This window comes from Toxorhynchites rutilus, chromosome 3, assembly GCF_029784135.1.
Source record: "Toxorhynchites rutilus septentrionalis strain SRP chromosome 3, ASM2978413v1, whole genome shotgun sequence".
Taxonomy (NCBI): domain Eukaryota; kingdom Metazoa; phylum Arthropoda; class Insecta; order Diptera; family Culicidae; genus Toxorhynchites; species Toxorhynchites rutilus.
Window position 1 is genome coordinate 149538495 of NC_073746.1, and position 15545 is coordinate 149554039.

Below are 15545 nucleotides of genomic sequence, written 5' to 3' on the forward strand. Positions count from 1 at the left end.
CCATGTTCAACAGTGAAACAGGTCGGTACAGATATTGCGATTGTACCGAGTTGCTTGCATGGTTCTAGCGCTGTACATGCTGACAGACATACAATGTTCGGAGTACAACGCTAGTACAGTTATATGTCTGTAATAAGTATTAGACACATATATCGTACATTATGTTGCGGTAACAAGTTGAAAACAGAACCCAATATTTGCACGTTGTACGATAATCATATTTGCACCAATGAAAACAAACGCACTGCCAGTAACGAAACGTTTTCTTAACGTCTTCACTTATGAAATTTCGACAGAACGTCAGAGACACACGTAGATCTCTGAGTTTAAAAAAACTACTATAAAGTGCTGTTTTCTTTGGGACTTATACAAACATAGAAGCCAATACAATCCACTCAGTTTCATTTATTGCTAAAGATGAAATAATTTAATTGAGGTACCATAAAGTTTGTTCTGGTTCTATTTGATTTTTTTTTCCACAATCAAACTTTCTCAGCATAGCAAAATCAATCAAAATCAGATTCAACTCAGAACCCGAAGCAAATTTGCAAAAGAAGATTGAAATGAGTAATTGGCAAAGGATCGTCTTGTCCCAATAAAATAGTCTTGACCTAGAAATCCACATTCCGATAAACACAACGCATTACACATTCCGTAGAAAACAACCAAGCCCTTAACAACTATAATAATGGATGAATCGAGCAAATTTCCATTTTTTCTATATTCATCACTCATGTTCCCACTCAACCCACACGCTGGGCTATTAGCAGATTGTTGTCGTAATATCATATCATCCGATAGTATTCCATTTAATAAACTAGAAAAAAAACTGAGCGATAACCACTCAGATCATTTCCTAATATTGCTTAATTTGAATGACGAAATAGAGTTCACTGCCGCCAATGCCACCGAATCTGGTAGAAGTAAATAGAATCTAGTTACAATGGCGCCGACAGAATGGCGGCAATTGATGAAAAAATCCTCGGCGACGCATAACTTTCAATGAAGCGTGCCGTCTTTGTTTAGAAAATCTCAAACCCATCCCCAGACACAAGCTCGCAGATAGAAGCAGCATCCATGCTCTGCATTTTTTTTTTCGCACTCACCCCAAACCGACACCATGCCGCTGAAAGGGAATAGATTTATTTATCTTTCGTTCGTCCTGCTGTCGTTGAACAATTCCAGGTAGTAGTGTGTGCGTTCCAGCGTTCCGTTTGAAGAAAACATCAGATCAACGCACCCGCCAAAATGCCGAAACAAGTGGAAGAACCTTTTGACCAGTTCCAGCAGTACTACCGCTCTCCGAACACGCGGACGGCAATGGAAACGTTTAAGCTTTTTTTATGGAATCCATCCGATGGTGAAATTTTTGGCCGGACGCCTTCCAGCTGGTGTAAGTATTGCAACCTTGTTTCCATACGTACATATATCATGAAATAAATTTTAGTAGGATCCGTACGTTGGTACAGTTTGCAAATTTGACAATATTACAATATTAAAATTATATAATAATTTATATAAATATTGCTTTTTTGTATGTAATCGAAGTCACGTAGGTGATTAAAGTTATAAATTTATAACGTAATTCATAATATTAAGTATCTATATGTAACATTCTGAAAACTAATTCACATTTACTATAATTTAGATGAGGAATTATGCTAACTCATAAACTCATAAAATATTTATGAAACCAAGACTAACAAATGCATTTAGCTTAATTATTCAGCTTTCGTTTTCATCTTCGTGCGTTCTATTTGGAACCTACACTACAGATTTCTTATATCTCCGATTGAATAAATTACGCTTTTGTCTATAATTATCAATATTTCAGGAAATGATTACTTGAATACGAAAAACGCCATCATCGCCATACCATCGTTTGGTAGAATTTGAATAGTGACAGCTTGGCAGGTCGGCTAGTTTCGGATTATTGTTTCATTTTTTTATCTCATTTGTTTATTTTGGGCTCAGAGGCATTTTAGCTGTAACAGATCCGAATTTTAATCGTGTACATGTCACATGTTTATCACATGTATTATCAGCACATTACACAGTTGCTATTTTTCGGCGTAAGAGTATTCCCTTTTATACAAATTGAGTAGATTTACGAAGTTATCCATTGATAACTGATTGATAACTTCGTAAATCTACTCCAACTGACTCCTCAGTCAAGTTTTATGTCTTTATACCATGAGTACCTTACCCACGACGTGCACCCTTCACCAGGCATCTCCAACCAAGTTTGCTTCCCATACTTCTGCAATTCCTCTGTCATTTTTGATCTGTCCATGCGACAAAAAATCCATGGAATCCCAGATCACCTACGCTCCGATTCTATTCCGCCGATATTTTCGGCAGAATATGGGAAAGTTGGATCTGATAAAATGTTCTTTACTGGCGGTTCATTCATAAACGGGTCCACTGGCTTCGGCATCTTCAATGAAAATTCCAGTGCCTCTTTCAAACTCAAAGATCCTTGTTCCGTGTATGTCGCTGAACTGGGTGCGATATATTACGCATTAGGGATCATTGAAACATTGCCCATCGACCACTATTTTATTTTTTCAGACAGTCTCAGCTCAATAGAGGCAATCCGCTCAATGAAAGTTGATAAACGCTCATCTTATTTCCTAACAAGAATAAGACAACTATTGAGTGTTTTGGTCGAAAAATTATTCAAAATTACCTTAGCATGGGTTCCCTCTCATTGCTCGATTCCGGGGAATGAGAAAGCGAACTCGCTAGCTAAGGTGGGCGCTTTAGAAGGCACACTTTTTGAAAGGCAAATTGCTTATAATGAATTTTTCCACATTCCTCGTCAGTATACGCTCGTAAGTTGGCAGCGCATGTGGAGTGGTGATGAGTTCGGTCGTTGGTTACACACGATTATCCCTAAGGTCTCGACGAGTGCATGGTTCAAGGGATTGAATGTACGTCGTGATTTCATTCGCGTGATATCTCGGCTTATGTCCAATCACTACAACCTAAACGCGCATCTCTATCGCATTGGGCTCGCAGCAAACAATCTTTGTGATTGTGGCGATGGCTACCACGACATCGAGCATGTTGTCTGGTCGTGTATCCGGTTCCATGCTGCTCGCTCTCAGCTCTCTAGAGCACTGAGAGCACAAGGCAGACAATCGGATATCCCCGTCCGGGATATCTTAGGTAGCCGTGATCCTGATCTTCTGCTTCATCTATACCTGTTCCTCAGAAACGCCGATGTCAACGTTTAATGATGTTTCCTTCGTTGTGTCCCCGTTTTATATCCCTCCTATCCAAACGATAAACTTTTACTTAGTCGCGGCAATACATACACACACTCTTTACAGATGCACGGGCCGAAGGTTGTGCAGTCCACAGATCATTCAACAAGAGCCAAAGGTTGTACCGCTCATGACAACTCTACACGAGCTGATGATTGCACCGGCTAGTGACCATTCTATCCTGGATTCCTCGAGGCGAGAAAGACGCACCACGCTAGATATGGGGTACAGACTAGGGGGGCGTTGCTGATTAATGGTCGGCTGCATCCCAATAGGAAGTATCCCGTGTCGGGCACACGTACAGAGCATCGAAGACTGCAACATACCAATTATGAGAACACTTGTAATACTAACCTCGAGCCAACCGCGAGTAATCGGTTACATATTACTAACATAGTTGTAAGACAAAAATTGTCAAAATATTGGACTCCCGGCCCCGTCAGGCTAACGCCACATGTGCCTTAATAAAATATATATTTTGGAAAAAAAAATTGCATATGCCACATTTACACAGTAGCCATTTAGGCGTTATTCTTTCTGTTCTTCCATTGTCCAGTTAGACCGGTCAGCGGAGACAGTTGATATGATCATTGATGTGTTATTAATAGAACAGCATTCCGATGTGTCTTGCAGAGCAGAGCAGTTGTATAGATGAATCGATCTTATTTCGACCGTGGATCGATCTCCATCGCTGATGATTGTTGCGTGGGCGTAGTTATTCTGTAACAACACAAAGATGGTCAATGAGGGCCCTGAGTTTTGAACTCACGATCGATCGCTTACTAAGCGAACGAGCAACCAATGTGGCTACGGAGACCGCCCCATATTGTTTTCTTATACATATCACGCTTGACTTTTCAACAGGACCTATTTGTTTTGATCTATTCTCTTAATGGACTTTCTCTTTCAATCATCACGGCCTTGCAGAAAGACTTTGCGCCAGTTATGCCACATAGTTTGATCAACGAGGTTTTCTTTTCCGTTTTTTTCCGGACTTCTCGGGTTTGACCTTCTGACATTTGTTCTCGTTAGTACTCAAAGGACTTTTTCAAGTTTTTGGTTCTGTTCTGCTCACACTCGCATAAATTCGAGCAAGTAACGGCAGTAAAACCGGGTTTTTACGTTGTCAGTTACTCGGTTGCGAGTAAACGCCGAACGATCCGAAGAATTACGAACGTACCCATACCATAAAATTTGACATTTGATTTGTATGTATGGGGTAAACAGGTGAGTAGCCAAAAAAACCGAAGTAGTTCGATTGCGAGTAGCCCCATATATGAAAAATTTCAAAAAATATGGGTATTTCATAATATGGCTACGTTCATAATTCTTCGGATCGTTTGGCGTTTACTTGCGACAGAGTAACTGACAACGTATAAACCAGGCTTAACTACTGGAAACTTTTTCAATGTACTCGTATGTTCATAAAAGAGAGAGAAAGTTTGGGAGAAAATTCATTCGATTTTGCTGTGTTCTCGCCATTAGAGGGCAGTCGAGTTCATTCACCCTTTCAGTGTATATTGAAAATCGCTTTTTTATCGCATTGTGTGTTGTGTAAATTGAAGCAAAATGGGAGCCTAGTAAAAAGAGAAAAGTGGCTGGCGAAGGACGAGTATTCCAGGGAAAATTGTCTGAAATGTATTATTTTACGTGAATAAATCATGGTTTATTTTATTTGTAATAAAGCAGCTGCTGTTTTGGAGTTTCAATCTGAAACGAAAATATGAGTCGAAACATGCGTCAAGAATAGACAAGTTTGTTGCCACATTCTGTGCTGGAAAATTGGCTGAAATAGGAGCGAAAATTGTTTGTTTGAAAGTTAGAAAGAACGAACTGTCGACTATGTATTTAACTCGAAGTTAATTTCGAAGTTACCGAGGAATTGGCTTGCCTTTTTCCTATGGATGCAGGATTCGAGGATGACATGAAGGATATCGTCCAAATCATCAACCAACTCGCATGCATTGGATCGTCGTGAGTTCAAAGCTTCATTTCTTCTTCTCTTCATTCTTTTTTTCACTTGAAAACAAACTCAAGTTCAAATTTTCATTTTACCCATTTTCTGACATTGAGAATTTCTCAAGTGTCGACAACTAGGAAAAATGTTGATGCACTCCAGTCGATTAATGCTGTTTTTTCTCGCAGATTTCGGTACTTCAAAACACATGAAAGAATTCTCCATCTGTATGGAACCAAATGGAACTCATTGAAACGCAGTGTGATTTAGAGCTGTGTGACAAATTTGAAAATCATTATGTCTTGGATTTCTATTCCAGATTTGTTCCGGAGGCGTTTCCAGAATTAATAAATTGCTCATTTTTTACTTCTCTGTTTGAATCCACAAATACTTGTTAGCAATTGTTTCAATTATGAAAGAAGTGTAATCAAAGTCAAGGAACAAAATCACTGGTAGTCAACCACTAACCACCACTTTGCTTCGCTATCTCTTACATTCAAGTTGACTAAGATAAAATGGCTCAAGAAAAGTAGTTCGATTGAAAACGAAACGGTGTTGGACTATGTTTGTATTTAAGGATTTTCTAAATTGAAACAAACAAAAAAATATTGTAGAAAGTTTTTGATGATTGCTAAAACGTCCAATTTAATCGTGATACCGTATTCACATTATCCAGTATAGCCATAATTCTGTCAGTGAAATTACGACTACTCTCAGCAGACAAATTTGGAGCGAAGAAAAGTGGTAACACTGCAGTCGTGTATTTTTTTTTTTTTTTTTTTTTTTATCTGTATTATAGTGATTTTCAACTCATTTTGGCTGGTTCGTCACTTTTTACTTCCATTTTTGGAAGAATGTCGGGAGTGAGAATTGAACTCGTGACCTTTAGCGTGAGAGGCATGGATGTTACAACTACGCCAGATCGCCTCCACTTGCAGTCGTGTAGTTTGATGTTCCCCCTCACTCTCACCAAGTTTCGTGGTTCCATCAGTACTTGTTCGGTTCCCTAGCAACAATAAAGTTCGGTCTGTACGAGAACGTGTGGCAATTATCTCGTTATCTAAGTGCGGTGAAACGTCAAAACATATCTACGAACTGCTCAAACTGTTTTCTATCAATGAATGATTCGTGTTCCGTACACTACAACAGGTCGGTACGGCTGCACAATGTTATCTATGCTGATCATGAACGCGTTCAACGTAATCCTCTTCGTAAACAAGAGCGTCCATCTGTTGAAATGAATTGGTGGGTACATCGATGTGTGAGTCTTTTATTAACGTCCAAACTGAAGCGAATATGTTTGAAACGATGCAGAAAACTCCTAGAACGGTTAAAAAACGAGACTAACGACAAACATACCAGACTTCATCTCCGCAAATGATTGACCATTTACCAATCCCTCGGATTATTCACCTTAGGCCAAGTTGGAGGAGCTTGTCTTCTCATTGGAATTTCCAATCGTCAAAGAATTCTATCGAGAAGCTGCAGCGATTAACGAATAGCATCAGCGTTTTCGACTCTGTGTGAAGAAGAGATAATCGAATAATTTTGCCAAAACTGATAATTCTGGATACTTTTATACCTTCAATAAAATGTTGGGTCTTTATTTCATTTTGATCTCGAGTAATGAATTTTGCAGGTATAGAACTATTTTGAAATAAAAAGTGAGTCAAAAAAGTACCAGTTAAATACGTATATTTTACATTTCATTATGGACAGTAGTAAGAAAAAAAATATTGCGGCACGCAGTTATAATGAAAATTCTAATGCACCATGTCTATACCTGGTCACCACTGGTTTAAAACATGAAAAAATGAGTAAAATTACAATGCTCTTTTAGATGATTTTAGTCAGGCCTTTTTGTTTAATCATTTGTAAGACCCATTTGTAGACCTCATAAACCTGTTGAGTACTGTTTTTTGAATAATGCTAATCACTAATGTTGGGCAAAGGCCCAACATGGATTTCGGATAAATGTACGGACACTTCGGCGGTTAGATTTAGACTGGTTATTTTATTTCTTATTTTTACAGAGTTTGATGTGGTTCGAATGTTCTTGCCTTCGTGTGCATTTGATACTTGGTGCTTGGTAAGCACAAAATGTGCTCCTCCGCATGTGTGTCCTGCGCCGTCTGCTCAAATAGCGCTTGCATGGTCCAGGCGGCTTCTCCGCTGCGCCCCTTCCCGTTGTTGTAGTCGCTTGGCGTTCCTCCGCCAGTGGTAAATGATGATGGCGATTATTATCGCCACGATAAATGCGCCGTCCACGGAATAGGACGCGACATCGTGCATGGTGATTGAATTCTCCACTTTGTCACTGCCGAACATTGTGTGTTTAGATTACGGACGATTTCTTGGAACTCGCTTTGTTCCATACATTGTAGTGCGTTTTATTACGCCGCGGAGGCCGATAATCGCTGATGTAGGTCTCCATCGTGTGAACATTATTTCTTAGTCGTCAGCAGATGCCTACGTAGGCCATTGATTTATAGGGTCGTTTCCTATTCTGATTTTGTACACTTCCAAGTACATCAACTTGAATTTCAAAACATAATCTTTCAGTAAGTGTTCATCTTTCCCTTCAAGTGTCCGTCTCTCCCTGCTCTTTCTTATTTTTTCAAAGATGCCGGACACATCAATTCAGCAAAATTTTTTGTCTAAAAACATTTCTTATTATTAACAGGGACACAGGCGATTCTTAGTAAGATAACTATATATATTTTTTTGGAGAATTCTACTTAAGGTGTTCTTCTCTTTCCCCACTATCTCGATAGTTAAATCAGATTGGTGCAGTACAAATACGTTTTATACTTCTTGACGAATTGCATTTTTCTGTTATTTTTTGTTAATAAACCTGGTATTTGCCACGTAGCATGTACTGTAAATACATTAAATAGAAGAACAATTAAAAGTGCTATTGGTAACCCTGCATCCCTATAACCCTGGACTAGATGGTCAAGGTTAGACGGAGTTGATTCGGATCCTGAATACAATTACCTACTTTCATTTCACTCATAAAATAACTAGATGGCAGCATTTTTCACTAGGTCAGGGGTGGCATTGCGCAGTAACTCGTTTCGAGAAAATTCGAACTCAAATCGAATTGGTTTTAGTATTATGTATCTTTTTCAAGTTCATAAGTTCGGTGTACTAGATTTAGAGCAAAATTTGTCTAAATGGTCGAAACGAACATAAATCACTCGTTTCGAAATGCGCAATGTCACCCCAGATTTGACGTACACGGTTGGCTTTAGCCAATATCGAAACTTGTCTGATAAATTCAAAAGCAGACAATGCTTACGGTCCGACTTCGCCAGTAAAATGTATTTCCCTTTTTATTTTCGTCCTGAGACGGTTATAATAATGTGATTACTCTTTGTTCCTTGAGCAAAGTTCTAGTGTCCTGGTCACGATTATTATTCAATGACGGGGCCCGTTTACAGCGATCGATCCGTTGGACCCAATTTACCACTACTCCGGCACACATTTCGACCGGGATGTTTCGAATTTTGCGCTGAATGTTGTCTCTGAGCTCTTCTGAAATTACTGGCTTGTTGGCATAGACCAGTGACTTGGCATTAGGATGGCAGCGGAAATGGTCATGTCAAATTTCAAAAACCGACCATGTACATTTTTATTGGCCCAAAAAAATGACCTGTGCAAAGTTTCAGCTCAATCGGACATGATTTAGAGGTGCATCAAAGCGCTCAAAGTTTTGGTTTTTTGATCCTCGAGAGTCTTCCAAGGGGGAATAAAGGAAATTTGGAGTTTTTGGCCTGAATGGCCAAAAAAACAAAACAAAACTTTGAGTGCTCCTAAATTATGTCCGATTGAGCTGAAACACTGCACAGGTCATTTTTTTGGACTAATGAAATTCGACAATTTTTTTTCCATACCTTCGTTGCCTGTCAGGCTGAGTCCCAAAAGAACTCGACGTTTCATGCATTTTTAAGTCATTTGGTGTCGAAAAAAAATAGATTTTCCAAATTTCCTTTACTCCCCCCTTGAAAGATTTTCGAGGATCAAAAAATTAAAAAAAAACCTTTTGAGACACCCCTAAATCATGTCCGATTGAGCTGAAACTTTGCACAGGTCATTTTTTGGGCCAATAAACAAATTGCGCATGATCGATTTTTGAAGTTGGATGATGATTTTTTTTCATACATCCATTGCCACTCTACTTGGCATAGCCCAAAAAAAAAGAAATCCATATCCATTTCTCAAAATAACACGTTCTTACTTACATCAAAACTTACTTTTTAATAAATCCACTGTTACGTGCGCTGTGTGGCAAGTAGCACCGTCTTGTTGATCATTGACCGTCAAATATCATTGATGTTAAGATCATCCGATTCTGGCCAAAAATAGTCTTCCCACATGACGCGATAGTGCTCTACATTGACGGTAACATGACGGTCGTTCTCATCGGCGAAGAAATAAGGCCCAATCACTCTTCCGGCATGAAAACCACACCAAACAGTAATATATTGCGGATGAAACGGTGTTTCTTGAAGCACATTTGGTTTTGCATCATCACAAATAACGCATATTTTGCTTGTTGAAAAGATTGTGATGAAAATACAGTAACGTCTCGATTATATCACGCTCAAAAAAAATTTTCGCGTGATATAATGGAAACGTGAGATATACGAAACAGTTTTTTTTTGTAATAAAAAATGCTGCGTTTCATCTCCAATATGTATAATGTAAACACTTTTTTCCCTGTGATATGCAAAATATATAGAAAAACATTTATTACATTATTTATCAAATAAGCTGTAATACAACATCTTATTACACAATGCAAGATAACATATCGAGATTATTGTTGCAAAGCATTCCTCACAGCAATTTCTTCTATATTTCCTAAGAAACGCTCGTATACTATAAAAGTGATTTGTTTTGCGCGTTCAATCTTTTTTTTTATCCAAAATATATATTTTTATAAGGCTCATATGGCGTCAGCCTAACGGGGCCGGGAGTTCAATATTCAATCTTGTAACTTGAATTATTTACTGTCATTCTGTGTTAATTTTCTTCTGCTCATGTTATACAATCACATATTTCAGAGCTGTTATTTTCAGTTGATATCTGTATGCATTAAGTTACTTCTTCATCTTCCTCAAAATCAATATCTAATTACACATTCTCTATACTGATAACATGTGACACTGCGATACATTCTTTCTTCTCCGAGTTCTGGTTCAACTATTCCAGTCTTAGGAGCAGAAATCATAAACAAGTTTCACATGGAATCATAAACATGGTGTCGAGACTTGAATAGTAACAAAATCCAAAATAATACATCTTTCAATGTTTGTAGTGTCTTGTTCAGTGTTTCTGAATTTAACATGATTGACGATTCTAATTTTTCTCGGTAGATTAGTTTTATATTTCTAATTATTCCCTGATCCTGCATTCGGCATTTGTAGAAAAATCTCATATTAATCTATTATCAGAGAAAATTTAATCCCCTCAGAGCAGTTATCCATCATATTAATAAAACGGTTTTAGGTTATAGTTTTTTTGACGTAGAATTACGTCTTTCATTAAGGGTGTCAAATCAGAAAACAGGTCACGTTTCTATGAAACAAAGTTAACGTTAATAACTATTTTTGCTGCGAACGGATTCTGGCGATTTACATACTAAACGAATCGGAAATTCCGTAAGATTTGTTTAATATGCCATACATTAGAATCCCCTGTTTAGTAAATGGTTAAAATTCATGAAAACTTTAAGTGTTTCTATTTTCCCATACATTTGTTCTGTCCATTTGAGTGCTTTCCCGAACAGAGCTATCAATAACGAGCAACTTATCGACGACCAACGGAGGGGAAATCGTAGGATTTAAAGTCTCCGTGAACAAAGGAAGAAAAAGAATGAAGGGAATACTTGCCTAGAGTATAAACAGTGGATCTCGCTGAGGCAAACTTTCATTCGGCATCGGACTGTTGAGTAATCCAGTTCACTTTGCTTTCGCTGCGCTTCGATCTAAGATTGGACCCCACCAGTGGTAATCCAACTTGGAAATCGTCGTTTGATTTTTCTGTTCGTTTTTCGCGTTATTCGTATCGTATGTTCTTCTTTCCGCGTCATAAATTGGACGCTTCACGTAGTGTGTTATGAGCAAGAAGAAGAGGAAGGCAGGTTCGAGCCCTGCAAAAAACGAACGCATTGCCAGGGGCAATAAAATTTCGAGGTAAGCGTCATCTAATGATGCACGCGGTGTTGGTGCAGTGAAAAGCGCTTGCACTGAACCGAGCCTTCGCGAATGTGACACCGCACCGAACAACAGCGATGTAGGCGATTTCGGCGCGTCGGTCGAAAATGTAAACGCCCAGGCGGCAACCAAAATCAAGCTCTCCCCGCTGGTGGTGAAGGCGGTCGCTGTTGACAAACTTATCAGCGAATTCGCATCGATGGGTGTTATAGCAGAGTACAAGCTGTGTGGCATAATTCAGTCTTTTTCCAAGCAGTTAACATTGTTTATTTTCCGTCTTCATAAGGGCTTCGTTGGTGCCTTTGAGAATGCATCAATGCATTAAACTGACGTTATGGCGAAGCAGACGTTAAGGTTGTGCACCAAAAAATTATTTGGGAATACCAAGCATCTTGAATGTCTTACTGGAATGTTATAAGTTATTTGGGTTCGCGTGCCAGTCGCAAAACTGCCTTCAACTAGGATTGCATTTGCGCTAATATTGATCATAATGAAGCATTGCTTCTGTTTTCGAGGTTGTTATTAACAAAAAGAGTTTATTTCTCTTGTTGTCATCAAGAAAGTAAATGTGAATTTTGTATGTGATTAGGTTTTGCTTGCCAGTAGCAAAACTTCCTCCACTAAGGGTGACAGCTGCGCTTCTCTCGAGCATGAACAAGTAATGCAACTCTTTTCGAGGCCAGTTATATTAACAGAAGCGTTTCTTTTGAGAATAGCGCAAAATGATGAGAAATGTTTATATTGCTAGTAGTTTCAAGCCACCAATGTATGGCTCTGTATGCATGCTATGGCCAACGCTTGTTTGGCGCTTGGTTTACGCTTAGTTTGTACGAACGATATCTAGAGGTGCGATTCCTTTGAGGCAATACTAAATAACATGTAGCATGATATTTGATACTTGCAAGTGTTGTCATTGTTCTTGTTTCCATGCGGTGCCAAAGATATATTGATGTAGTTATGAGATATGGAATAATGGTACTGGTGCAACATGTATATAATCGACTGTAGCCGAGTCTATGTCAATTTCGAAAAAGGCCACCGGAATAGCCTTCGAGGTAAATTTTCAATGCATTGACATGAAATAAATTGCGACATACGATTGTTTTGCGAGGGCAAGAATGAATCATCAATCAATTATCGTCAACTGATTCTACAATGAAAAAATCAATTCAGAGACTATTCTACTAAGCAGTTGTTTCTAAAATTTCAAAGCATTATAGAATAATATATAAACAAGCGACTTATATAAAATAACAGCGTAGTTCTACGTCAACAATGCGGTCGTATCTTGGACACAACCTCCTATAATTTTTTTTTTTTTTGAGAAAAAACTAACAAGCTTTCGAAACAAACTGATTTTGGAACCATTCACAAAATAGTTGCCGGTTCACCCATCAACAACAGAACTTCGGTAGTACACCGGAAGTGATAAATTTTTCAAACATCGAAGATTATACGATCTTCTAATTATTATCAATGGCAGTTTAAGAGTATCAGTAAAATAGGAACACGATATGAAAGTTATTCGGGTTTGTCAGTAATGATTTCTGCAACACTTCCTTTTCCGAATGAGTTAATGTAATGTTTTAATAAAAAGTAAACTAGATCGGTTGAAAACTTTCCGCCACAAACAATATTTGAAGCTTATGAATGCTGGAACTCTTTTTAAAATTGAGACTACTATACTACAACGATGCAAGTGCTCCAAAATTACGTACGGATTTTTCAGTTTTCAAGTGTATCATTCTTTAATTTCATTAAAATGTTATCTTTGATGTCCAACTTTCTGGTGCTCAAGTCACGTAAGTCTTGACATGGAAGTGGTCACTTCCTATAACATTCAAGTTGGATATCGTAAAAAAAACTATTAGAAGCTCAAATTTATTTAAACATACCACCGATTCGATTCACGTTCCGGAGGATTTTTTATCTCGGCTATTTCAAGGGAATAAATACAAACTTCAATTCGCAAAAGCTGTCACAGAAATGTATCACCGGCTACCTTCAAATGGAACTTCAACAAGTGTAATAATTTTCTTCAAGATTCGTCCCGGCCCATTCGGAGAAGAAGAAGCTTCATATGGTCAAGTGGCCTGCGTTCTTGTGTGCGCCATGCAATAGACTGATTTGGAGTTAGCGCACTTAAAGTTGCATCCCTCGACACGGAGTTTCGGTAGAGGTAGTGGGGGCAAAGTGGTCACCTGTTTATTTGGCAATATAACTGTTGACTATAGGTGCCGTATTGATAGTCACCTTATGTTTGAAGAACTTAATGACTTTTGAGTCACCCTGTACTTCAGTAAAGCTGTTGCATGTCAAAATACAAATAAAAACAGAAATTGCTCTCTCGATAGCCATTCGGCCGTAGTTCTGTGCGCATGGTATCTAAGGAATTTCTCGTGGAATTTAGTTTATTCAATCTGATATATTGGACAAATCATCAGTTAGGACAACTGTTCACATATTCTAGGAGAAGTGAACAGATATTTTGTTTAACCTCAGCGATTAATTAACATAGAAACTATTTCGTTGTTTGGGGGCAAAGTGGTCATAGGAGAATAACAACTTACAATGTTCTGTTTACTAAAGCTGATATACCTCATCACATTCTGCTCTTGAAGAAGATCCTTTTGTGACTTTGACCCTGGGAAAATATGCCACTCCAACTAAACCAAGCTTCATTATGCGGAACGTTATGTGTTTCTTACTACGTTTTTGTATGCAAGACAAAATTTAAATTGAGACTGAATAGGCCAAACTTATTTCATACATGTACCTGCTATATCAAATATGATTTGAGTAAATTTGGACGAAAAAAACGCTTAAATCTGTCCCAATTAGCTTGATAAGTGCGGGTGACCACTTTGCCCCCACTAGTTGACCACTTTACCTCCAAGCAAAAAAAAAAAGTTCAATTTTTCACCTTTTTTTCTAATGATGAAAAGTATACGATTTGGGATTTTTATAGTAAAAGCCGTTTGCTATCTTGAAGAACAATGAGTTGAACTATAATATTCTTCGAGGAACTGAATTTGATTCGGTATGTGGACGCTAGAAATGGGCATATTCCTTAGGGTGACCTATGCCCCCACTTCCCTCAATAATTTTCAATAACTATTAGACGGTGCTCGTTCGTATACTTCATCATGTGAGCAACTCCATCCCAAATCAGCCGAAAAACAGCCCATTTTTTACGCGACCCTCTTCGATTTTATTGAAACTTGAACTAAAATTTTAATTAAAATATGATGTTTGACAAAGTTGTTGGAAAATTCATGAACCATTTAGGAAAAATAACATTTTAAATGCACTGTTAAAAAATTACTCGAAAATTGAATTCTATATTTAAAACTTTTATTTCTCAAATCGCCCACCTTTCGGTATTTGTTTGTATATTTCTATGGGAAAGTCCTTCAAATTTTGAAAAATTTTAAAGTTTGACGTATAGTGGTGATGTGGTAAACTCAACAAAATGGAGATATAATTTTTGGAAATTTTTGAAATTTCAATACTTTGTGAAATCGTAACCAACCAAAGACCAACCATTCTCGAGATATAACCAATTTAATTGAGTTAAAATCATTTTCGTGAAATATTAGAAAACGCGCACGGCTGCTGGACATTATGACTTTCATCATGTGTACCAAGTTTCAAAAAATTGGAGAGAGACGAATCGGCAGCCGGCTGATTCAAAGTGGAATTGCTCATGTTGTTTTTGACTAAAGTTTTGACATTGACATATCATTAAAATTTTCTATGGGTTCGTTCACACAAAGACATAAAACTGTCAAGTTGTTAATGGATAACCCTTTTTATCTTTTATAATATGTTCATATTTATTTCGATTTTCCAGAACGTGAAAACGTGACTCTTTTATTTTTCTGTTCCTTCATTCATTTTTGTGAACTAATATTTACTAAAAATTGGGGATTTGAATCATATTTTACTACTTATGAAGATATTTCATCTTTAAACCATCAGATAAACTAAAAAAAATCGTCTGTTTTTCTGACGTGACAACACTTCTGAACACCAGGTTTTGTTTCCCTAAATTGTTCCAAATCAAAACCAATGCTATCAACTGATCTTTGAACAAGT

The 15545-nt window shown here is 37.8% G+C and overlaps 1 protein-coding gene across 1 annotated transcript in view; it reads left to right on the plus strand.

Moving 5' to 3' along the window:
• Window positions 1–15545, plus strand: part of LOC129777310 (sodium/potassium-transporting ATPase subunit beta-2-like) — a 76575-nt gene that overhangs the window by 8587 nt on the left and 52443 nt on the right. The window contains exon 2 of the mRNA XM_055783536.1: window positions 1186–1393. Coding sequence (XP_055639511.1) covers window positions 1249–1393 — 145 coding nt within the window. The 5' untranslated portion in view covers window positions 1186–1248. The remainder of the gene's footprint in view (window positions 1–1185; window positions 1394–15545) is intronic.